The sequence below is a fragment of the Danio rerio genome, chromosome 7 (assembly GCF_052040795.2).
Source record: "Danio rerio strain M-AB ecotype USA chromosome 7, GRCz13ab, whole genome shotgun sequence".
In the NCBI taxonomy this organism is placed as follows: Eukaryota; Metazoa; Chordata; class Actinopteri; order Cypriniformes; family Danionidae; genus Danio; species Danio rerio.
The window spans coordinates 72,977,486-73,004,683 of record NC_141027.1 but is presented as its reverse complement, the minus strand read 5'-3'; the positions used below and the strand labels follow the sequence as shown (position 1 = coordinate 73,004,683).

The 27,198-nt window shown below is 35.5% G+C and overlaps 1 protein-coding gene across 10 annotated transcripts in view; it reads right to left on the bottom strand.

The window, feature by feature from the left end:
* irag1 (inositol 1,4,5-triphosphate receptor associated 1) overlaps window positions 1–27,198 on the bottom strand; it is a 117,954-nt gene that overhangs the window by 74,395 nt on the left and 16,361 nt on the right. For 6 of the 10 annotated variants that reach the window (XM_087262132.1, XM_087262131.1, XM_087262133.1 and 3 more), the window contains 8 exons: window positions 27,097–27,153; window positions 25,577–25,636; window positions 25,417–25,472; window positions 23,922–24,015; window positions 22,785–22,867; window positions 20,733–21,228; window positions 18,842–18,974; window positions 2,692–2,738 (listed from right to left, as the gene is read on the bottom strand). In XM_087262132.1, coding sequence (XP_087118258.1) covers window positions 2,692–2,738; window positions 18,842–18,974; window positions 20,733–21,228; window positions 22,785–22,867; window positions 23,922–24,015; window positions 25,417–25,472; window positions 25,577–25,636; window positions 27,097–27,153 — 1,026 coding nt within the window. Of the gene's footprint in view, window positions 1–2,691; window positions 2,739–18,841; window positions 18,975–20,732; window positions 21,229–21,756; window positions 22,335–22,354; window positions 22,598–22,784; window positions 22,868–23,921; window positions 24,016–25,416; window positions 25,473–25,576; window positions 25,637–27,096; window positions 27,154–27,198 lie in introns of those variants that run through there. The other 4 variants (XM_087262139.1, XM_087262143.1, XM_087262144.1 and 1 more) reach the window with 4 other exon arrangements.

The window sequence follows — 27,198 nt, the reverse complement described above, 5'->3', positions numbered from 1 at the left end:
TATGATCACCAGCGACCTAGCAGTTGCAGATAGCTGGAGAGCTACAGATCTGCCAATTTACCACACTACAAATCCCATCATATCCAGCACTCACACGCCAGTTTTAGATCATCCCTTGATTTTATACACCCAGCTGCAGATCATCCTCTCTGATTACTTTAGCACCACAGAGACATTCATTCCTTGCTCAGTATTGTTCTGTGTTCCATGCTTGCATGTTTTGCTCTGTCTGGTTTTTGAATCTTGGATTGTTTTTGAAATGTGATGGTTTTCTGCCTGCCCCGACCTTTGCCTGTTTCTTGTACAACTCTAGTTGGATTTCTGTAGCTATTTATGTTTTGTTCCTGTTTTTGACCGCTGCCTGCCAGACCATTCACTAAAAAAATGTTGCATAGCATCTGTACATTAACATCATTGGGAAATTTTTTTTAAAAAGAATAAAATTCTTGATAATAAAAAAAAACATTACTGATTATAAAGTAAAACCCCATGACCAAAGATCAAAATTTAAATGACAAAAATAATGAAAAAACTAAATACAGTCAAGCCTGAAATTGTTCATCGCCCGGGCAAATTCTGATTTATCACCAACAACACAAAAGGGATGTTTTCATCCACTCTGGGGTCATTTTGAGTCTTAATTTGTCCTTAACTTTTACTGTTTTAGCAAATGGAATGATATTTAGGCACACATCTTAATTTGACCCATATTTTGGGAATATGCTTTGACAATTAAAAAAAATCAACGATACACTCGTACACAGTACATGGGGTAAAGTTTTTTGTTCAAATGTAAATAAAGGCTTTTTTCCACAATGATGCCTCTTGTACATCACCTTATTATCTTTTGGGAGAATCCTACATCAATTTGAGTGAAAAAAAATGAAATAAAATAAAATGCACACTATAATTGTACTGTATTTTTGATTAAATAAATGGAATTATTTTTGGGGACAACCCTTACTTTGACCCATATTTTTGAAAAATGCATTAATAATTTTCAAAAAGTCAACAATACACTTAAATTTACTACCCTTCCATTATGCTTGTGGCTGTTTCAACAGTAAAAGCTATCTATTTTACCTCTTTTTAATAGGGAAAACCACCAACAATCAATAATGCATGCTTACATGGCATCATGGCTTTGAAATAAAAAATGTCATATTAATGGAAGTCACTGGGGCAAAAACAGTCACAAACATAACAAAAAGGTAGTAAATTTGAACAGTACATGGGGTAAAGTTTTTGTTCAAATGTAAATAAAGGCTTTTTCCACAATGATGCGTATTGTACATCATCTTATTATCTTTTGGGAGAATCCTACGTCAATTTGAGTGAAAAAAAAATGAAAAAATAAAATGCACACTATAATTGTACTGTATTTTTGATTAAATAAATGGAATTAATTTTGGTGACAACCCTTACTTTGACCCATATTTTGGGAAAATGCTTTGACAATTTTCAAAAAGTCAACAATACACTTAAATTTACTACCCTTCCATTATGTTTGTGGCTGTTTCATCAGTAAAAACTATCTATTTTACCTCTTTTCAATAGGGAAAACCACCAACAATCAATAATGCAAGCTTACATGGCATCATGGCTTTGAAATAAAAAAATGTCATATTAATGGAAGTCACTGGGGCAAAAACAGTCACAAACATAACAAAAAGGTAGTAAATTTGAACAGTACACTGTGTAAAGTTTTTGTTCAAATGTAAATAAAGGCTTTTTAAACAATGATGCGTATTGTACATCATCTTATTATCTTTTGGGAGAATCCCATGTCCCATTTGAGTCAAAATAATAAAATTTTTTTTTATAAACACTACAATTGTACTGTATTTTTGTTAATAAATGCAGCCTTGGTGAGCAGGATAAGCTTATTTTAAAACATTTTAAAATCCTACTGACCCTAAACTTATGACCAGTAATGCACATATAAAGCAAAACCCCATGACCCCATGATCAAAATTTAAATGACAATAATAATGAAAAAGCTAAATACAGTCAAGCCCGAAATTAAATTAAATTAAATTAAATTAAATTAAATTAAATTAAATTAAATTAAATAAATTAAATTAAATTAAATTAAATTAATAAACTCTACAGCTGTACTGTATTATTGATGAAATAAATGCAGTTTTAGTTAGCAGGATAAGCTGTTGAGTCTTAATTTGGCCACAACTTTCTTTGTGTTTCAGCTAATGGAATTATTTTTAGTGACAACCTGTTTTTCACCCATATTTTGGTTAAAGGTTTCAGAAAGCCTTTGAAAATATAAAAAAAAACTACACTTTTAGTTATGTTAGTGGCTGTTTCAACGGTGATAAATACACATTTACCTCTTTTGAAGCGGACAAAAATGGCAACAATGTCCTGGTTTTGAAAGAACAAATGTCTCTCTGATGGAAGTAAATGGGGTACAATCAGCCCCGAACATAACGAAAGGGTGGTAAATTTGAACAGTACACAAGGGTTAAGGTTTTTGTTCCTAAGTAAATGAAGGCTTTTTCCACAATGATGCCTCTTGTACATCACTTACTATCTTTTGGGAGAATCCCATGTCAACTTGAGTCAAAAAATACATAAATAAATATTGTCAGAAGTAATTTACCAGAAGTATGAATAATTTCAGGCTTGACTGTACATGTATATATATAAAAATGTAAAAGCTTTTTTTCTCCTTACCTTGTTGCTGTGGTCCTCTGTGGCTCCAGTGTACAGAAGCGAGACACCTGTTTGAAAGCAGCAAGAGAGATTCAGGCTTATTTGCAAGTCACGGGTCTGTCATGCAAATGCACAAGTGTTAAAATGCACATTAAATAGTCGGCCATCCAGCAGCATGACGCACCAAAGGAGGCGTAGCGCTTGATTGACAGCACAGTTTTCAATACTTCTTTCACACTCTCTCTCTCCCTCCCTCCCACCCTGCCTCCATATCTCAGGGCAACAATAACCTGGCAACCATTTACATGAGGAGCTTGATCCTCTGGTTGAAAGCACTTGGCGTAGCACACGCTCATTGTTTCACTTCCTTTAAAAGCGTGTATTAATTAGTCTCCGCAGTTGTAAAACACTCTACCAACAGCGATAATGATGAGAATTTAGCAGCATTTTCACATTCAAACTACTACAACAATCAAAGCAACAGCCGTTCTTCATAATTCATGGTTCGGGTTATAGGCAGGTCAATGTAAAAGTGAGCCTCTTCACTGTCATTCAACATTTATCACGGACATCTCCACTTTGAGACGAAAACAAGCTGAAGGATTGACAGCAGCTGTTGTTTATTCGGAGTATGTTGCGAAAAGGATGATAAATAAGGACTGTCATTCATTCCTCTGCTTGGATGTTTATTACGAACTGTGATGAGATCAAGTCGAGCAGCTTAAAACAAGAACCAGACCACAACTGATATAAATGATTTTTCCAGTTACAGTAAAGACTCTGGGTTTGGATATTTCGGGGTCTGATTATGATTCACTAGCTAGTGAATCAAATTAAATTGCAATTTAATTCAGTTATATTTAACATTAATTCCTTTGGATATTTATTTATTCCATTTTTTTTGGCTTGGTTCTTTAATTCATCAGGGGTCGCCACAGCAAAATGAACCACCAACTAATCAAGCATATGTTTTACACAGCGGATGCCCTTCCAGCTGCAACCCAGTACCGGAAAACACCCATACACAGTCATTCACACACATACACTACGGCCAATTTAGTTTATCCAATTCACCTGTACCGCATGTCTTTGGACTGTGGTGGAAACCAGAGCACCCTAAGGAAACCCACATGAACACCAGGAGAACATGACAACTCCACATAGAAATGCCAACTGACCCAGCCGGCACTCGAACCAGCGACTTTCTTGATGTGAGGCGACAGTGCTAACCACTGAGCCAACTTTGCATGTATATATATAGGCCATTTTAAATGAGTTAATAGATTACAATGGTAAAGTGATTCATAATATAAATGTTTCATTTATAATAGGTCCCCATAACCCTATTTTGGTAACACTTAGCAATTCGGTTGTAACAGTTACCATTAATCTACATAAATTAACCGTGAACAAAACATCTATTAAGCATTACTTAATCTTTGTTTATAATAACACTAATATGTTCAGCCCAGGCTAATTGGAGATACATGCTCAGGGCTACATTTTTGGGAACTGCAAAATATGTGCTCAGGACTACATCCGTAGATTTTGGCTTGCGGTTTTTGTTTTCACAAATCCACTAGTGGCTGGTGTGCTATTGAATCAACTCAATAGCCACAGCCATGTCACCCTGCAGCCCAAGACCGGTTACTCACTGACGCTAAGCAGGGCTGAGCCTGGTCAGTACCTGGATGGGAGACCACTAGGGAACACTAGGTTGCTGTTGGAAGTGGTGTTAATGAGGCCAGCAGGGGGCGCTCAACCTGTGGTCTGTGTGAGTCCTAATGCCCCAGTAAAAGTGAAGTGGGCGCCGTCTTTTGGATGAGACGTTAAACCGAGGTCCTGACTCTCTGTGGTCATTAAAAATCCCATGGCACTTCTCGTGAAAGAGCAGGGGTGTAACCCCGGTGTCCTGGCCAAAGTCCCTCTATCGGCCCTTACGATCATGGCCTCCCAATCATCCCCTTCCACCGAATTGGCTTGATCACTGTCTCTTTACTCCACCAATAGCTGGTGTGTGGTGAGCGCACTGGGACCGTTGTCCTGTGGCTGCCGTCGCATCATCTAAGTGGATGCTGCACACTGGTGGTGGTGTGGAGAGACCCCCCTCATGATTGTAAAGCGCTTTGGGTGTATGGCCATACACAATAAATGCGCTATATAGACACACACATTACATTACATTACAAATCAATTGCATTTTAATTACATTTCAATTACGATATAAAATCAACTATTGGAAACTGTTAGGACAGAGGTGTGTAGATTTTTACAGAAATAGTGTATGTTCATCTTGAAGTGATAAAAACACATCAAGTCTCTTTTTTTAAAATATTGCGAGACAGGATTTGTAAAGAAACTGGGATTAAGGGGCCGATCACAATGCCTTTTTTGTTGACAAAAAAAAAAAGAAGTGCAGTACGCTTTTTATGTCGCTAGGCAGCGACTGAATCAGCTGCGTAATGTGCAAAAGATGCTGTCGATATTATTATAATTTTAAAATTTAATGATAACTCAAAACAGCAACCACTAATGTCTCCTCCATCTTCAAAAGTCTCTATACTCGTCTTGACAACACAAACACTGCAGGTACCCTGACCCCGGGCAAAAATGCGAGGCACAGCAAGTGATTAAAACGCGAGGCGTGCAGGGCTCAAAAGCAGCATGCAAAATGCTCATGGCCCTTAGTAAATCATTCAAAAAAGGCACCTCTCAATGCAAAAATCGTGTTCAGTGTGATCAGCCCCTAAAAGATCTGTTCCAACTCCCTGTGATTAAACTGCACTTCAAGAAGCAGCAAGTGCTACACTCTTTGAGCTACATAAGTCATAACCACTGGAATCAACACAGCTACATAGTGTACACAACTATTAACGAGGACGCTTTAATCACACAACAGGAGTCACAGTTTGTTTATCCACAGTTTGTGGATAAATTCAGGTTTATTTTGTGCAGTAACTTAACTATAATGATCTCTGGAGCACATTCGCAATATCACTTGATTAGCAGTGTGCTATGGCTGTATATCATCACTGGTGCAAGGCGTGCATTGGCACGAGGCCGCAGGCTGATATACAGCCATAGCACACTGCTACAAGTGTGACGTTGCGTTTATACAACACTTGGATGGCACAATCTTGTACATAAAAAAGAAAATCAAACACAGAGTCTAAAAACCCTTTTGTATTAGGAACTACTTTCTTCCGCCATTCATTCACATCTGCAGCTGACGTCAGAATAGCAGAAGCCGTTACTAATTCACCAACATCACTTTAGAGCTAGTATTTGAAAGATTTTCTATAGCGTAATGTGAAGCAGCGCTTCTGGTGTGTGACCCCCTTAAGGTGATGACAAAATAGCAAATTTTGCTCACATTTTAAGATTATAAGGCTGAACGTGACATGAAATGCCATCCGTCTACAGAGATTTCTCACCAGACTGCTGTTGTGTTTGCATTAAGGAGAGACAAGGCTGAATCCAGCTTCTTTTTCGCAGCTTCTTATTGCATCTATCCGGTCCACCTTAAAAACCACGAGGCTTCCGTTTTTCAGCTTTGTATTCGTGATCAAGAGACCACACTGAGCAAGGGCTTATTATGCGGTTTTGGCGCCATTTTGTGGATAGACAACGTCAACCGTCTTTGGCCGCCAACAAGCTCTCAGAAAATGTAAATATTTTAAAATAAGCACTATTCTTACAAATAAACTGCATAGCTGCAATCTAAACAACAACATTCTCGACTAAAAAAAGCCTCAAAAGTACATTTTGTAGTCTAACTACAGTAATATGTCAAACTGTAGCGTCTCTGCTTGTTGCAGGTGGGCGGAGTAATACGGAGTAATAAGGTGAAGGGTGAAGAGGGCTTTGTGTGATGTTACTGGCAAAATATTGCAAAATATTGTGTGTGTGTGTGTGTGTGTGTGTGTGTGTGTGTATATATATATATATATATATATATATATATATATATATATATATATATATATAATTTTTAATTTTTTTTAAACAAATTAATTGCTAATTTTAAGAGAGCTGTCTAATTTTCTCTTGAACATTTAGAATTGTTTTTTAATAAAAAAATTATTATTACATTAGATTAGATTATAGAGTGCTCGATTACTAAAATAAGCGATATAGCTGCAGCCCTAGCACGTTATGCCATTTTAACATACTGAACTTTAATTATTCAACTGGGGGCATATCTAAGCTATCATTATATAGCACCTTTAATAAAACATTTTGCCTAATCAATTCATTAATTCATTCATTCCTATTCCTATAGCTTAGTGCCTTATTTATCAGAGGTCGCCACAGTGGAATGAACCAACAACTTATCCCTTCCAGGCAGCAACCTAGTACTGGGAAACATCCATAAACTCATTTACACAAACACTTTGGTCAATTTAGTTCATCCAATTCACCTATAGCGCATGTTTTTGGACTGTGGGGGAAACCCTCATGAACATGGGGAGAACATGCAAACTCCAAACAGAAATGCCAACTGGTCCAGTCAGGACTCAAACCAGCGACTGTGCCAACCACTGAGCTACTATATCACCCTTGTTTTGCCTCAATAAACAACTAATTTACTGCTTATAAACAGTTATTATTTTAGTAGTTATTAGGTAGTATTAGGGATGTAGAATAAGTCGGTGCAGAATGTCCACTTTAAGTATAAGTACAGACAATATCTTAATAATAGACAGGTAACAAGCCATCAATAGTGACATTTGGTAGTTAAACTAAAGTATTACTATTAATTTTACTTAATGGTGCCTTAAAGTGCCTTCTTTAATGTTCAATTGAAGAAAAAAGTAACCTATATCTTGCAAATAAACAATCAACAATGGCTCATCAAAACGAGCATCGATTAAAATCAATAAATCAACATTTTCAAGCCAGCCCTAATTAATACAACAATAATGATTTGTGAATATATGATAAGCGAAGTGATCTAACTGTGTAATGTAAAGTCTCTGCTAAACAGATGAATATCAATGTGCAATCTTTCATAATCAGAATGAGACTAACTTAAAAGAGGAACTTCATTAAAGATCACAAAAAACCTGATCCAGACTATAACAGCCAAACGCTAAAGCAAATGCAAATGTCCTCCCAGAAGAACAGGCTTTTATGTATGATGAAATACTGTAGTAAATGCTTTGCATTGCCTTCTCAGCAATAAAACCTCTCTAGAATATTCTTCAGTTGTGCAGATGAGCTCCATGCTGCATCATTTGCAAGTCATAAAACCACACAAATGTCCTCTGCGAAGGTAAAGGTGAAGCAATACGGTTGAAATATAATAAAGGTTATTTTTAAGAAATGATTTGCATAATGTTAAATAGATTAATAAGTTAATCATTTACTCACCCCAACGCCGTTCTGAGTCTCTTTTTCTTTGTTTCTTGCGAGGAGATCATGATAAGTTATCAAGATACATTTCAAGTCATACAGGTTTGAAATATTTTGTTTCATTTTTGAGTGACTTTACACTTTAGGTTTGTTAATTTTAGCTTTAGTTTAGCTTTTAAAAGCAGTTAACACTTCTATTCAGAAAAAAAAAAGTTCAAACTTTTGCATTGTTACTAAAGATTCTGTTTTAATTTTATAATAATATAAAGTGGGGGAAAACCTATTGGACATGTAAACATTTTTCTCAGAAAACTAACTTCTAAAGGTGCTTATGACTTGAATTTTTCACCAGATGTTGATAACAACCAAAAAAAAAAAAAAAAAAAAAACATTCATTAATTTATTCATTTTCTTTTTGGCTTAGTCCCTTTATTAATCAGGGGTCGCCACAGCGGAATAAACCGCCAACTTATCCAGCACATGTTTTACGCAGCTGATGCCCTTCCAGTTGCAACCCATCTTTGGGAAACATCCATACACACCCATACACTACGGACAATTTAGCCAACTCAATTCACCTGTACCGCATGTCTTTGGACTGTGGGGGAAACCGGAGCACCCGGAGCAGTAACCCCACTTACTTTGACATTTTCCCTGTGCTCAGAGGGGGAAAGCCCCATCCATCAGTGACGATCTCTGCCTTATTAGAATAAACAACCCTGAGGGCCCTATCATACACCCGGGGCAGTGTGGCGCAAGCCGTGGCGCAGTAGTCTTTTGCTAGTTTCAGCTTGGCGCAAGAGTCGTTTTGAGGCGTTGCGCTATGCTGTTTAAATAGCAAATGCATTAGCGCTCATTTGTGCGCCCATAGGCGTTCTGGTCTAAAAAGGAAGGCGTTCTGAGGCGGACCGCTGGCGCGTTGCTATTTTGAGAAACTTTAATAGATTTTTCATTAGACCAAAACAAAACCCGGTCTAAACTTCAGCGCAGAGTTGCGCCTCGCTTACACACTGCTTAATACACACAAGAGAGCAATAGGCAAATATGAAAAAATGTAAATATTAAGGATATATATAGGATATAATAAGAATAGATATAGAATATAAATATAAATTGCAAAAATATTACAAAACATTATTTTCTAGCCTACATTTTTCAGTTCATTCATAACAATTTGCTTTTGTATAATGTTATTATTATTAGCAGTATTATTTATTATATCCATATTTATATTTGTTTTATTAGAAACAAGCTTAGATTTGCCCACCTGTCACGTTTTAGACCATATGGGGCACAGCATGTGTTTTAGGATATAACTCAGGTTTTTGAGCACATTTTGCTATTATTATTCATTTATTCGTTTGCTGGAAATTAAAACTTAATTTAGAAATAGTTTTGAAACGAATATTTGCGCTTAAACAAAATTAATTATTTATAGACTAATTGATGTCTGTGCGTAAAGGTTTTCCTATCCAAGAGCGAAAGTGAAAGTGATCCATTATCTCTCATTCTCACGCAGTAGATGCTCTGTTTAACAGTTTTCTGTTAAAAAAAAACTGTTAACTGTTAACTGTTTGCTTGTGAAATGCTCATTTTTTCCACTTAGACTTACTTTGCGTCCTGTAAATAGCGAATGCGCTCTTGGCGCGACGCAGCTGACTCTAAAAGGGAATGGGAGATGAGACTCTGATTGGTTTATTCTTAAAACACACCTATAACTCATTAAGAAAATAAACTCAACCCTTTTAGACCATGCGCCGAAGCTCAAGGCAGATTTCACGTCCTTAAATTAGCAAAAACGCGTCATGACACGCCCTGAAAGCATTTGCCCCCAGCGTTTTGGGTCCGTGTACGTTTTGTTCATTTGTTTCCCATTTTCAAACGGAATAAAGGAAATGGAGAAAACGGCCGTTTTTCCGTTTTTCTTTTGCTCACGAGAAAACGAAAAAACGAGATTTTGGCTGGATTTTCGTTTTTTTGGTTATGGTAGGAAAACGGATAAACGACTTTAAAATTCATTTTACACATGTAGGCGGTGCTGAAACGCCCACTTTCCTCTAATTGGTTAACCAAATCTGCGCTCGTGACGTCAACCTCAAAATAAAAGCCTTACACGCAGGCTTTTAATTATTATTATTTAATTATATATATAAACAAAGTTTACATATTCTATCATTTGAACCACACACAGTTAGCAGGCTTACATTCATTGCGTATGTATAAATTAAATAAAAACGTAAATCAGCAGTATTTTTAGACATTTGTCATTAAAATAAGGTCATAGTTCACTGCCAAACTTCTTGCTGCTGTGCACCTGATGCAGAGCAAAGATATCCATTTCCGAGCAGCACCTGGTTTGCATGATTGTTTCAGAGCAAGGGCTTTATAATAATAATAATAATAATAATAATAATAATAATAATAATAATAATAATAATAATTATTATTATTATTATTATTATTATTATTATTATTATTATTATCAGTTACTAGTGTTTTTATTGTTTGGTGTGTTTTTTTTTCTTTTTAATAGTTGTTACCAGAACCAGAATAAGAACAGTTTGGGCCCTGCTATAAAAACAAAGGGTACCATTTGTTTTCATTTATTTCTTCCTATTTTAATTATATATTGTAATTATTTATTTGATAATTAATACTATTTTATTGCAACGCCAAAGTAGGCCTGTCTTATTATTTTTTTTATTATTAAATTTGCTGTTATTGTAGGCTAGATGGCAGGCTTTAAATATTTTAAATAACATTTACTCATAACCTTACTAATTCGAGAGCCGAACCTAAAAAAGTTTAAGTGCAATAAGCCTGTACAATAAAGGGAGCCGCAATGCATATTTCTAGCGCATTCTTTCACTCAACAATTATTGCTGGAATAATTAAATAAATTTCAAATTAACCAATTAAACACATTATAGTTGATAAAAAAATTGTGTCTAGTAGTTCCGACAAACAGATGAGCTAGTTACATGTGCATTGCGCTAATAATTTGACATTTGTTCTTCTTGAGAAAGTGCTACAGCGGGCCCTGCTATTTCACATATAAGGTTAGTGATACGTATTTTAAATTAGTATTGCACATTATTCATTCATTTTCTTGTCGGCTTGGTCCCTTTATTAATCTGGGGTCGCCACAGCGGAATGAACCGCCAACTTATTTAGCAAGTTTTTATGCAGCGGATGCCCTTCCAGCCACAACCCATCTCTGGGAAACCTCCACACATACACACACACTTATACAGTATGGACAATTTAGCCTACCCAATTCACCTGTACCGCATGTCTTTGGACTGTGAGGAAAACCGGAGCACCAGGAGGAAACCCACGCGAACGCACTACAATACTGAATTAGACACACAATCTCAAAAAAAAACTTGATGCTTATTTACATTATCTAAAGTCATTTCTTACGAGGTAGGATCTGTTGTTGTATTATATATTTTCGTTTTAATATGCAAATAATTTTCTTTAATTTGTAATACGTCCCTCATTGCATAAAATAACCAGCCTTTGTATTCAATATGTTTGTAAATTGTCCATCCAGTTTGACGCAAGCTAAACAACATTTTGGCCTGTTTTGCTTATTAAATGAGTGATTTTCACGGAGAAACAAATCATCCATCCACACAGTTTTGTATAGGACCTGTGTGAACAAAAATGTACACTTCATCATAGCCTATAGGAAAATGTATCTGTTTAGAACCAATTTTGTGTTGTATAATTAAAAATATTAAAAATACAATAAAAAAAGGAATAACATTTGAAGTGCAATGCTTCAAAGATCCAATACGCTGCATGCAGAGCCAAAACAAAAACTGGTTTGTTTGTTTAATAAAATAATAATATGAAATTAAAGTGAAATAGTTCCATAACCTGTATTATAACTGTAGTCACCCTAGATGACAAATCATCCGTTGCGCCGGTAGTTTTACCTTTAATCAAGAATGTGCCAGAACCAAATGAGAATATTTACAGATTACCTCGGAATGAGACCTCGGTCTGTGAAGGATGCAGAACACAGAAACTCGCTGAGAATGGAGATGCATGTTAGATGTTTTATATCCCTTTAGATATTGTAAATAAACAACTAGTTTTTATAGAGATTGTGTCATGTCTTTTCTTTGACGCACGCGGTGAACAGCCTGTAGCCTAAATAATAGTTTAGATTTTATAACATATAATGTTCCATTACTTTAAATGTATAATGTTTTTTAATATTTATGGATTATATAAAATATATAGTTTATATAAATGCGCTCTGATCATTCAAGGATCATAATGCGTAGCATATTCTTCTTATTCTTCATTAGGCTTGATCCGTAAATTGTGTATTTTATAAACTGATCGTTTATAAGGACTAAGCTATTAATAACTGTAATTCCTCGAATGGAAAAGTCTTGATTAAAGAAAAAGAGAACTTAATTCGACATATGCATATAGTGCGCTTCGCGCGCTTTACCGAATTACCTTTTTTATTTTTTATGCATTATAAATGCATCGGGCAGCACCGAAAAGAGCAAATGCCAAGTTATTAGCGCAGCGCACAGACAGCTAGCTCGTCTAGTCTGAACCAGGGGTTTTCAAACTATTCATTGCACACCGATCCCATTGCATTTTATTTAGGATAAACCACTTATTTAAAATTAATTAATTAAAAGGTGCGTACTCTCCAATACACCACTGTAGTGTCATAATATTTAATAATTATAATTAAGATAGACACCTGACCTCCATTTAATAAACAATTTATTTGCCATCCTCTGTTAATTTGAAGTTTAAAGTTTAAATCATTTATGTTAAACTTAAATTATTTAAAAACTTAAAAAGACTTGAATTTAGTCATTTAAGACATTTTAGGTCATGAGTTTACATACATTGACCGTTGCATTTAGTAGGCCTATTCTGGTCTAAATAAGCTTTTTGCATCTTAGGTGTTTACACACACAAATTAAGCAGTTTATACGTACATTTAATGTTACTTTGAAATTACTTTTGATGCAATAAATAATCCTAAATAGTTGAAAGTGTTAACATATTCTTGAAATGTAGTTATTTTATAACTATGAAATTTATTACTAAACAAAGTGAATCATTATGAATTTGCCAAGAAATAATCCACTTTACCACCGTAAAGCAATGCCCCACACTCACTAGAACGGTAGAACCTGGACTGTATGATATGTTCTGTATGTAAAATAGAGAAAATAAGCAAGATGCGCAGTCTCATGCAGCCTTAGTGAAATATAGCGCGTCACAGCAATGAACTAAAAATAAAAACACCCTTGAAATGCTGGCGATCTTAATTTTTTCAGCCTACACTGACTGAGAATAATGTTGCACTATTTTATTAACAAATAATTAGAATGTTTTTTTTTCCTTCAACACATTCATCATTACTTTTGCCTGTGCAAGTTTTTTGCGCGCGCTTTAGCGCGAAGGCATCTATTTTCAGGTGCAAGATGCCACTTTGGGTGGCACCAGCACACTCTGCCACACCTGTGGCCAGGCCCGGCGCTACGGTGGGGCAAAGGGTGGCATTGCCCCCTCAGACAGAGTTTGTGCCCCCCCAGTTTTTATAAAGGATTGTTCACTCAAACTGAAAATTCTTTCTGTCATTAATTATTAACACTCCCGTCCTTCCAACCTTCAGAACACACATTTAAATATTTTAAAATATTTGACATAGCAATTAAATTATGAAAATGGTGAGGTTAAAGCTAGTCCTATAGTCCAGAGATCCGGTCCCCGCGTCAGGTCTGGTGCGCCCGTAAATAGCCTTTAGAACGCGCACACGGCGATGGAGGCGCACTCAACTCACAAGGGAGAAAATGGGTGACATGATAGGAGCAGCTTAATTCATTACATGTTTTGGTTAACTAATTATTTAAACACAACTCTCTTGAGCTCTAAAAGGAAAAAACACATAAGAAATTTGCTGTTAAATTAATTTTAGCAGAGATGCAACTGCCAGTCATTTATTAGTTATTCGGGAAGATGTAGCCTAATAAAAATGTTTTAATAAAAATAAATAGTTTACTGCACAGTCCCACAGTAGGCTACACTATAAATAATATTTTAATTTATTTATTAATATTATTATTAATATTATTACAATTAAGCTAAAATTGACAAAACGCAGAACCCTTTGAATGTTTGCTTTCATTTTGCTGAAAAGTGCACTTTTACAGTTGCGTAGAGAAACATCCCATTATGCAACTGCAGTCAAGGTATAACACATAATAAATGCATTTTGCGTTTAAAGATGATCGGCCTGCGAAGTCAAGTTTGCAGTGCTATAAATGGAATAGGTATAGTGCTTAAGTGGATTTACCGCGGATCAACCGAGAAATCTCGTGCGCTGCAGGTAGGCAGAATGATAATCTTTTAAAAGTATGTAACTAAGGCTATACTGCTATTTGCTCATGCAAAATTAAACAACATAAAATATATTGTAGATCTGTTTTAAGAGCTAAAATACAACATATCGAGTTTGTTTTGACTTAGCTCATGGCCCTAAAATGAAAATAACCTGAAAACAAGCTATTAAAAAGGCCTAATAAATAAAATAATTAATAAATAAAATGACGGGTAGGCCTAGAAACTATGGTACATATGGTTTATGATGGTTTACAATATCACGAAAAAAGCACATTTATAATAGCTTTAGACAAATCTTTGTTTTTACATTTAAAATGATGAAAAAAAAAGTTATATAGCATATAAAAATTTAACCAATTTTCACGGTAATAACTGTGAATTTTTGTATCTTTTTAGGTATTTTTCTGGCTACACTAATGCCTTAAAATGTAACTAAGTAATTGTTTTGAATGACATTAGATTGTCACATTTAGCTTTTCCCCAACACTGATGTTGGTTGTGAAGCGTGATGACTCGGTTAAGCTGATTTCACTATATTTTTTTACCGGTTAAATGAATTGTCTGATCGTGGGTCAGCTTGCATGTGTGGGCATAATTTGACATCTTTACCTAAAACTTTAAACATTCATAGGGCTGTTATTTGAAATAAAACGGAAATAAGGAGAATAACATATGATTTAAAGCACTCGTTTGGCACTGAAGCCATCATCCGTCTGCATTAATAAGCGGTATGCATTACCATCGTTAATAAAATTCGTAATAGCGAAACTGCGTATTGTTATTACTATTAAAACGTAGCCTATATTACTGCCTTAGGTCAGTAACTTAGGCAGTAATGCAAAGTAATAATAAATGCGAATAAATGGCCTAAATGAAAGAAACAAGAGACCAAAATCAGTCACCAGGTCTAGTGCCCCCCTATGGATTTAAAGTGCCCCCTCAGTTTTGACTTCCTGGCGCCGGGCCTGCCTGTGGCTATGTTCCTGCTACAATAATAATAACAACAACAACGACAAAATAATAACAAAAAATAATAATAATAAGACAGGCCTACTTTGACGTTGCAATAAAAAAGTATTAATTATCAAATAAATATTTACAATAGGCTAAAGGCATATATTTAATTAAAATAGGAGAAAATCCAATAGAAACAAATGGTACCATTTATTATAGCCCCATGCAGGGTCCATTGTGTTCTTACAACCATTAAATAACTAAGTAATTAATAATAATAACAATACTAATAATAATAGGCCTAATAATAATAATAATAATAATAATAATAATAATAATAATAATAATAAATTATTATTTTATACAGAGTAGGCTATTATTTAGGCCTACAATAGCTCTGAAACAATCATGCAAACCAGGTGCTGCTCGGAAATGGCTTTCTTTGCTCAGCATCAGTTGCACAGCAGCAAGAAGCTTGGCAGTGAACTATGACCTTATTTTAATGACAAATGTCTAAGAATACTGCTGATTTACGTTTTTATTTAATTTATACATACGTAATGAATGTAAGCCTGCTAACTGTGTGTGGTTCAAATGATAGAATATGTAAACTTTGTTTATATATATAATTAAATAATAATAATTAAAAGCCTGCGTGTAAGGCTTTTATTTTGAGGGTGACGTCACGAGCGCAGATTTGGTTAACCAATTAGAGGAAAGTGGGCGTTTCAGCACCGCCTACATGTGTAAAATGAATTTTAAAGTCGTTTATCCGTTTTCCTACCCTAAACCAAAAAAACGAAAATCCAGCCAAAATCTCGTTTTTTCGTTTTCTCGTGCGCAAAAGAAAAACGGAAAAACGGCCGTTTTCTCCATTTCCTTTATTCCGATTGAAAATGGAAAACAAATGAACAAAACGTACACGGACCGTTTTGCCCCCAGTTACCAAAATGGCACAATTACAATCAAAGCATAAAATGAGCAGATTCATACAGTTATAAAAAAAAAAAAAAAACATTTGTGGGATAAAATGAGCTGAAACTTCCCGTACACAGTCTATGGACATCAGAGATTTAGTTTTCATCTTGTTAAAAGGGGTTAACTCTAAGATTGATCAAACAGATTTTAGGCAATTGTGTGATATAAACAATGTTTTTAAAACGCAATTTCTTTACATAATCTTATCTCCATGAAACAAAGAACAAAGCATCAAAACAGCAAGTCAGTTTCACTTCAGTTGGGGCTACTAATTTGATAAGCAAATGTAAAACCTTTTGCCAATCACATAATTAGCAGGAAGAAAAGGAAGCAAAAACAGTGTTTGCATAAACTATAGAGTTTTACACACACAACTGCCATTTATTACTGAGCTAACAAACAGCATTGTATGGCTTTCCATAAAGTATATATACTAAATCAGAGGATTCAACATGATTTAGGCACAATACCACACGTGTGAACTGAGAATCTCTATTTCCTTGAACTCTATAAACAGCACACTAAGCAGCTGCATTTAGGCCAAAGCCACAGAACTCCCCACAGACACGGCAGGAAGACGATTACGGCATGAAGGAACACACATAAAAAATAAACGGAGCATGAAGACAAGAACACAAATATAAAAATACATATATTTTCGTGCGAGTGGAATAATGATGCTAAACTTTCAGCTCTGAAATCACAGGAACAAATTACATATTCAAATACACTCACCGGCCACTTTATTAGGTACACCAGTCCAACTGCTCGTTAACGCAAATTTCTAATCAGCTAATCACATGGCAGCAACTCAATGCATTTAGGCATGTAGAAATGGTCAAGGCAATTTGCTGCAATTCAAACCGAACATCAGAATGGGGGAGGAAAGGTGATTTAAGTGACTTTGAACATGGCATGGTTTTTGTGCCAGACGGGCTGGTCTAAGTATTTCAGAAATCGCTGATCTACTGGGATTTTCAAGCACAACCATCTCTAGGTTTTACAGAGAATGGCCTGAAAAAAAGAAGATATCCAGTGAGCGGCAGTTCTGTGGGCACAAATGTCTTATTGATGTCAGAGGAGAATGGCCAGATGGTTCCATCTGATAGTAAGGCAACAGTAATAACCACTCATTACAGCCGAGGTCTGCAGAAGAGCCTCTCTGAACGCACAACACATCCAACCTTGAGTCAGATGGGCTACAGCAGCAGAAGACCGCACTGGCTGCCACTCCTGTCAGCTAAGAAAAGAAAACTGAGGCTACGATTCGCACAGGCGAACCAAAACTGGACAATATGTTGCCTGGTCTGATGAGTCTCGATTTTTGCTGTGACAATCGGACAGTAGGGTCAAAATTTGGCATCAATAACATGAAAGCATGGATCCATCTTGCCTTGCATAAACGATTCAAGCTGGTGGTGGTGCAATGCTGTGAGGGATATTTTCCTGGCACACTTTGGGCTCATTAGTAACAACTGAGCTTCGTGTTAACGCCACAGTCTACCTGAGTATTGTTTCTGACCCTGTTCATCCCTTTATGATCACAGTGTAACCATCTTCTGATGGCAACTTCCAGCAGGATAACGTGCCATTTAACAAGCATAAATCATCTCAGAGGTGACACAGTGGCGCAGTAGGTAGTCCTGTAGCCTCACAGGAAGAAGGTCACTGGTTCGAGCCTCAGCTGGGTCAATTCGTGATTCTGTGTGGGTTTCCCCCACAGTCCAAAAACATGTGGTACAGGTGAATTGGGTAGGCTAAATTGTCCGTAGTGTATGAGTGTAAATGAGTGTGTCTTGATGTTTCCCAGAGATGGGTTGTGGCTGGAAGGGCATCCGTTGTGTAAAAACGTGCTGGATAAGTTGGCGGTTCATTCCGCTGTGGCGACACCAGATTAATAAAGAGACTAAGTCGAAAAGAAAATGAATGAAAGAATGAATCATCTCAGACTGTACTTAAATGGCTTCCACAGTCACCATATCTTAATCCAATAGAGCATCTTCCTCTCTTAGGAATATTTCCAGTACCATGTTGAATCTATGCCACGAACGATTAAGGCAGTTCTGAAGGCAAAAGGGGTTCCAACCCAGAACTAGTAAGGTGTAACCAAATAAAGTGGCAGATGAGTGTACATTCAAATAGAAAACAGTTATTTTAAATATAAAAAAAATATTCAAAATGCTACTGGTTTTGCTGTATGTTGGATCAAATCAATAAAGGATTGGTTAGTAACTATATATATTTGCAACTTTAGTGCTTAATCATGGTACAAAGATGCTGCAATCACAGTAAAACAAACTAGTTGTGTGGAAGCTAAATCATGCTGGAAACATGCTAGCAGTATGATTAATCCTAGTAACCAGCAGCTATCTATCTATCTGTCTATCTATCTGTCATCAGGCTTAAAACTGCTAAAACTACTTCAGACTTTAAGACTGTCATAGTGCCAAACAAATAAGCAACCTTTATATATAATTTCAGATGTAAAGAATACCTTTTTGGGATGAAATCGAGTGCTCTCGTGTGTTCTCCTGAGTGACCAGCTCAGGAGTGGAAAAGGTTGTGACGACAGGTGAGCTATAATCCACAAGGACGCCGGTGGCTATGGTTTGAGATTTACATAATGACTAGGACAAAACAAAGACAAGTATTTTCATACTTTATATACACTGTAAAGTTATAACTGCACTCCAATGATACAGCAAATGTGACTTTCAGCACGCCAGTGGGTATTCATCACAATTAAATATCGCTGTTAGTTATACCAACAACAAATAATATTTCAGATTTAACCTTAATAGAGTCATGCAGTAGATTCCAAAATAAGTGTCTATCATAAGGTTATTTTAGGAAGAAAAGTGAGTGATGAATGGCCACTGAGGCATTGGAAATCTAATATAATTCTAAACCACATATTCAAAGTCTAAACAACTACATTCTTGGCTAAAAAAAAAGTCTCAAAAATATATAATAGTGAATTTAGTCCTGATTTGTTCACTTGTTTAGAACAGAACCTGACGCAATGATGAACAGTGCTGTTATCACTACGAATGTACCGAAATGAAAATTATGGGCCAAAACCAAACATTTTGGATGCACTTGTCCAATAACCGAAAACTGCTTTATTTTATTCTTTATTTAATAAAAGGATATAAAGCAATTTTGTAATACTTTTTCAAAATTTAACTCAATAACCTAAATTATACTGATAAAAAATAAATAAATAAAACAAATAAATAAATAAACAAATCACAAGCCAATAAAATAACGAAATTTTATAGACAATTCAAAGTCAATTTTACCAGCATTGCCAGCACAGTAATTGCAAGCAGCAGAAACAACTTTAAGAAATTATGTCCTGTTGGCACATTATTCGAGTGGACCAGCTAGTCGTCAATGCACACAATTTCTCTTGCACTATGTTCTGCATAACAACAAACTGCCCTTGTGGAGCACAAGCCATTATAATAAATGGGTTTCATAGTGCAGGCCTTTCCTTGTCCAGTGTGAAAGCTGCCATATACTGAACTGCAACAACAGCTAAATAAAAGAGTGAAATTGGAACACTACTGGTTACGCCCCATTCACACGGGGCTTCAGCGTCAACGCTTGACTGAAGGCGTCTTAAGTTGCACTGCAAAAAATGCTTTTCTTACTTAGATTTTTTGTCTTGTTTCTAGTCCAAAAATCTACAAATTCTTAATTCAAGAAGTATTTTCTAGACAAGCAAAACATAATGTCTTGTTTTAAGAAATAATATGCCAAAATTAAGTGAGTTTTTCCTTAAATCAAGCAAAATAATTTGCCAATGGGGTAAGCAAAATAATCTTGTTTTTCGATATGTGATAAGATTATTTTGCTTACCCCATTGGCAAATTATTTTGCTTGATTTAAGGAAAAACTCACTTAATTTAGGCATATTATTTCTTAAAACAAGACAATATGTTTTGCTTGTCTAGAAAATACTTCTTGAATTAAGAATTTGTAGATTTTGGACTAGAAACAAGACAAAAAATCTAAGTAAGAAAAGAATTTTTTGCAGAGTGGGGCTGAAGTGATCGTTATAGAAGCGTCAGCCAATGAAATTCAGTCAGCAATAAGCCACTGTCTAGCTGGTGTATTTGCATACAGCAATCTGATTGGCTGACGCTTCCGTCGGCGCTTGAAAAGTTGAGCTGGTCCCAACTTCTGTAGCGAGCAATGCCTCTGAAGCGGCGCCGACGGATCCACAATGCAGTTCGGCAACGCCTGACGTCACCCATTCAAAGTGAATGGGAAGCGTTGACGCTGACGCCCCGTGTGAACGGGGCGTTAGAGTGGCAGTCTGGGTAGTTTTTTGGTTTAAATTTTTTGACTTAAAAACTTAAAATGCTATTTTAACATACCTGTGCGTTCTCCAGGAGAGTGATTTGACTCTCAGTGGCTTCGCCTCTGCTCAGTGCTCTCTCCATCCTCATGCTAATGGCCTTTATTCTCTCCTTCATCTTCTTCTCGCAGCCCATAAGCACCTGAGCTGCCCGTAAGACCTCCGTCACCATGTCCTCCACTTTCCTCAAGGACTTCAGCATGTCTCCTGCAGCCAGATGCTCTTCTGATGAATCTGTGACCATAGCCACATCCCTAAACTGAATCAGAGGGTCTTCAGATGTGCTTGTTCCCTGGTCTTTGAGAATCACCCTCGTGCGCTCCACCTCAAGGATTTGGAGGCGTTTCTGCATGTCTCGTACAGCTTCTTGTGGGTCTTGCACGGTCTGGTTTATCTTGCCGTCTTTACCCTGGCCCCTCCACCAAGTGATGGCCGCTGCTATGTGGGCTTCCTGTGTTTGATGCTGGGCCTTGTGCAGTCCATGTGGAGATTCAAGAAGCTCCAGTTCTTTCAGACTGGAATTCAGATGGACGACATCTGTTATATAAAGCAATGTTAAAGTGCCCCCTTATGCGTTTCTTTTTTTGTTCTGCGACAACTGGAAGTTTTTATTTCAACAAATTAATATTGAGTAGGGGGCGGGGTTTAATTTTTGCTCATCTCTGACAAACGAGTAGGAAGGGTATGGCTAAGCATAAGGCTGTTTCTCAATATGCTTTTTAAGCAATCTTTTTTTTTGTTATTTTTTGTATTGCATAACAAGAACAATAGTATACAAAAAATGAGGAATACAATGAGTACAATGTTTTTCACATCAAAGGAACAAATCAGTAAAAATAACAAAATAAATAAATAGATAAATAAATAAATAAATAAATAAATAAATAAAAAATAAATAAATAAATAGATATAAATAAATAAATAAATAAATAAATAAATAAATAAATAAATAAAAATTACAAGGGATCTAAAAATTACACAAAAATTGGTATAAAAAAAAGGATTCCAAAATTGCATACATTCTTATAGCTTTTTCATTTTTTGTGTCTCTTAGGGTTCCGATATAATGCCTGAGATCAATTTTAAGCAAATGAAAATTAGGCTTATCATTGGACCATTTTTGTTTGTGTACATATTTCCCACATATTATCATTAAACTAATCAACAAATTTTGCTCCAAAGTTATGTTATTATTGTTGTAAATCAAAAAAATATCTTTACAAGAAAACTGAATTTCTAATTTTGTAGCTTTAAATATAAGATATTCAACATCAAACCAAAACGTTTGAATATATGTGCATTCAAAAAATAGATGTTTATCAATTCCTTCTCTAATTCACAAAAAGTGCATGTAGTTTCCATTTCTCTAGCAAATTTAACAACTTCTTTCACTGGATAAATTAAATGTATTAGTTTATATAACACTTCCTTAACTTTATTGGTGAGATAGTATTTACTAGGCAAGTTCCAAACTTTTATCCACTCAAAGTTTAGTTTCAATACTCAAGACCGCAAGAGCAGAGGACAGGTGAAAGCTCCCAGATGTGTTCTTAATATCAAGGATGCACCGATGCAGACTTGAGCGCAAAACTGTCTCGAGAAGTCCCAGAAGTCATTGCAACTGAATAAAAAAGGTGGAAAGCACAGCATTTGATATAGATTTATTATTAAAGTTCTCAGGAGTTTCCCTAAATGAGATGGTTAAAGTAAACATTAACATAGAAATCTTAATAAAGGCATGTACTAAATGCTGCAATGCTTAAATAGTTTTCTGTTAGAAATACGTGAAGGTCATGTGACCCTCTGAATAAACGCAGCATCTCTTTTATCACAGGAAGCGTTCTCTGTTTTTGCAGTCTACTGAGTTCGCTCTTCCGAGGTAACCTAGCAAGAAATCTCCATAAGAACACAAGTGAACTGTTTAACCGCTTCACATGTATAATGATCTATGTAAAATTGCAGACTCTTTACACTCACAAGCAGCTAGATATATTGCACACTACGTGAAATGTATGATATCCGAAAAATCATAATTGGGGCACTTTAAATGGCAGCAGAAATAACTCCTTACAGTGTCACCAGCTCTTGTCTAGAACTTCCATGCTGTTGTTGGTCTTGCAGACACTTCTCACTTGCGCAGTTGCCAACTTTATCCTGAGGACGAAGAAAGAAAACACTATGAAATTAAATAACATGTTTACATTTTTTTTATCAAGCAGAAAGTTTATTATCACTGCAGTTACAATGTAGTATTTATTTTATTAATAATATTTAGCTGTTCTTATATAGGGTTTCTGCAGGTTTCATTCATTCATTTTCTTGTCGGCTTAGTCCCTTTATTAATCCGGGGTCGCCACAGCGGAATGAACCACCAACTTATCCAGCAGATTTTTCACGCAGTGGATGCCCTTCCATCTGCAACCTATCTCTGGGAAATATCCACACACACACACACACTCATACACTACGAACAATTTAGGATTAGGACACCCACGGGAACGCAGGGAGAACATGCAAACTTCACACAGAAACACCAACTGACCCAGCCAAGGCTCGAACCAGCGACCTTCATGCTGTGAGGCGACAACACTACCAACTGCGCCACTGCGTCACCCCTAAAATATTTCATACTGATTATATTGTTGAACTAAAGTAAATATGGGTCCTGGTGCCCCAGAATAGCGACAAGGATGCTACTGTCGCATGTCATAATTTTGCCAAGTATGATGCGATCATGGATTAACATCTATGTTGATCCTGGAACTTCATTTTTGTTCGAAAATGTAATCCATACCTATACTCCCCAACCATAACTGTAAATTAACTGTAATTATTATTAAATTATTCTTATAGAGGAGAATAATAATTGAATAACAATTATGTAGACGTGCATAAACCTTACTGACTTAAATTGTAAATGTATCCCTTAATTCTGTTTGGCAGATTAGAATATTGTTCCATGATCAACATACATGTTAATCCAGGAACATGTCCTACTCAGTGAAATCAGGTTGGTGCTATACAGTCAGTAAGCGCCATGTATAGCTTTGGGTGTACGGGTGTATGGCCATACACATTTTGGGTGTACACTTATATACCATTCACTATAAATGCGCTATATAAATGCACATTACTAAAATATAGCTTTAAAACATAATAATGTGTTCTTTTATAATTCATAACCTATTAAAAGCAGATAAACTGTTACCGGTTGCGCTTCCTGAATCTCTTGGTGCAGTGACTGATGGTTTGTCAGACCAGTCCTGTGTGGACCACAAGAGCTGATGTGGTATTTATTTAACCTGCCAGTTCAAGCAAAGTTCAAACAAAGCCATTAAAGTCAACATTGGATAAATTAGTTGTCTGACCTCACAATCATCACATAAAATTGCATAATTACCAGAAAATGTATTCTTTTTCAAATGAGTGATGTTTAACAGAGGAAAGAGATTTTCACATTATTTACTATATTATTTACTCTAGATGACTTGCCTAATTAACTGAACTTGCCTTTAACTTACTAACCTAAAGCCTTTAAATTGTACTTGAAGCTGAATGCTAGCATCTTGCAAAATAACTAGAAAATAATATGCACTGTCATAATGAAAAAGACAAAAGAAATTAGTTATTAAACTATTATGTTTAAAAATGTGTTAAACATACTCACTATTAATGTTAAACAGTACTTGGGAAATGTTTTAAAAGAATTTAAAAAAAGGATAGAACAACAATGTGATTTCAGAACTTGTGGAGGTCATGTAAATGAATATAATAATGAACAATTATATATATATATATATATATATATATATATATATATATATATATATATATATATATATATATATATATATATATATATATATATAATATATATATAAACATTAAAATGCTTATGATTAAAATATGACTATTAAAGAAGGAAGACAAATATAACACTTTGTTAGTGGATTATGCTCTTAAAATGTTTCATAATGGCACACACACACAGTTAAAGTCAGAATTATTAGTCCTCCTGAATTATTAGCCCCCCTGTATATTTTTCTTCCCCAATTTCTGTTGAACAGAATTATTTTTCAACACATTTCTAAACATAATAGTTTTAATAACTCATTTCTAATAACTGATCTATTTTATCTTTGCCATGATGACAGTACATCATATTTTATTAGATATTTTTCAAGACACTAGTATTCAGCTTAAAGTGGCGTTTAAAGGCTTAACTAGGTTGATTAGGTAAGCTAGAGAGTCATTGTATAATGATGGTTTGTTCTGTAGACAATCAAAAAGGTATTGCTTAAGGGGGCTAATAATATTGACCTTAAAATGTATTTTTTTTTTTTTATTAAAAACTGCTTTTATTCTAGCTGAAATAAAACAAATAAGACTTTTTCCAGAAGAAAAAAAATATTATAGGAAATACTGTGAACAATTCTCTGCTCTGATAAACATAATTTGGGAAATATTTGAAAAAGAAAGAAAATTCACAGGAGGGCTAATGATTTTGCCTTCAACTAAAGCTCTCAAAACAAAAAGCAAGCTAAATTTGCTGTTTACCAGCACAGTCAAGCGGATATTTCTGGGATATTTTAATTGCTCAGGCAATCATTTAAGAGCATATAGTAGTGGTTCAATTTTGTAGTGACTGATTTTCGCTGCTAATGAAATGACAGACTGATACAGAGGAGATCGGTGGTGTTTACCTGAAGAGTGCTTGCTGTGAGTGCTCTTGTAGCCTCATCAATTCTGACTGCAGGCCCTTCAGATGCATTAGCAAACAAAAAACACCATTACTGAACAGTCAAACCATTCTTTCACAAGTTCATGCATGCAGACTCAGTAAACAATGAAATAAATAAATACCTCAATGACTTTGTGACTTTCAAAATGAGTGTCCCGGAGCTTTTCCAGCAGGATGCATTTCTATGTGGAACAAACATCAAGTGTTATAGCCTATAGAAATCCAAAAGTTGGCACAACACTGTTTATAGGGTTAAAGTCTAACATCATAAGTTTAAAGGAACGCTCCATCTAAATAGAAACAAGCTCATTTTACAACTCCCCAAGAGCTAAACTGTTTACTTTTACCTTTACTTTTATCTTTTTCCGGTTCTGAGCACCTTTAGCTTAGCTTAGCATATATCATTGAATCGGATTAGACCATTAGCATCTCACTCAAAAATGATTATTTTCCTGTGAAGAGCTTTAAAATGTATTTTGTATTCAGTGTCCGACATAATCTCAATAGAAACATGGAATAAGGGGGGAACATATTGTAGCTCCTCCCCTTTTAAAATAAAACATGCAATAGCGTTTTGTTTTTATTACAGCTCTGGCAGTGAGAGACGATGAGCTTAATTGCATCAAATAAAAAGAATCTTAAAGGGGGTGGGGCATGTAAGACACTTGAGAGCATATGATTAGTCAAGATTTGATGAGAGGACGTGAAAAAAAAAAATCATTGATTCATTTAGGTGGAAGAGACAAACTACAAGCTTTGAATGTTTATCAGGTTTATAGGTTCTAAATGTGTATTTTGTCATTGTATTGCATACTAGGTTATACCCTGCAGCCATAGGACATCAACATGACGTCATAATGATGTTGTACCCCAATGTCATGGGGATGTTGGATGTTGTTTGGAAATGAAAATCCAGTTGACGTCAATGTCCAATGTCCAACCTAAAATCAACCAAATATCAACGTCTAATCATGTTACACCTTGACATTATGTGGATGTTACCACTATGACGTCTATCAGACATTGGATATTGGTCACTTTCCAACACAACCTAAAATCAACCAAATATCAGAGCAATTTGACGTTGTTATTCATTGTCAAAATAAATTTGTCCTGTCCTTAGACGCTTACACATGGAATTTTGGTCACCTGACGTCATGACCTAAATCTAACCTAAAATTAACATCTTATGATGTTGTGTGGCTGCTGGGTAAATATCATTAAAACTAACATACTGATACTAGCATCTAAAAACATTATTTTAATTGTATGGGACTTTTAAGGGTTAAGGCTCGACTCTTCTGTAGTTATATCATGTACTAAGATGGAAAATGAAAAGTTCAATTTTAGGTCCTTAGTACACAATGTAACTACAGAAAAGAGTCAAGCCTCTAAAAAGGAAAATTATATAGGAAAGAAATAAGAAAGAAACGCTTGTTTTTATTTTTGTGAGCAAGATGCTAATGGTCTAATCTGATTAAATGATTTATGCTAAGCTAAGCTAAAAGTGCTCCCACCATACCCAGAGATCAACTGAATGCTTTCAAAAATGGTAAAACTCAACTGTTCAGTTCCAGGGCTGTTGTAAAATGAGTCTATTTCCAAAAAAAAATAATAATAATTTGACTCTCTTTAACATCACCTTTGTAAGCTCCAGGTCTTTCACAGCCAGTACCAAATGCGATTCTTCTAACTCTCCCTGCAAATGTTAGTAGAAATGTTTATTATAAAATTCCTTCTGTGG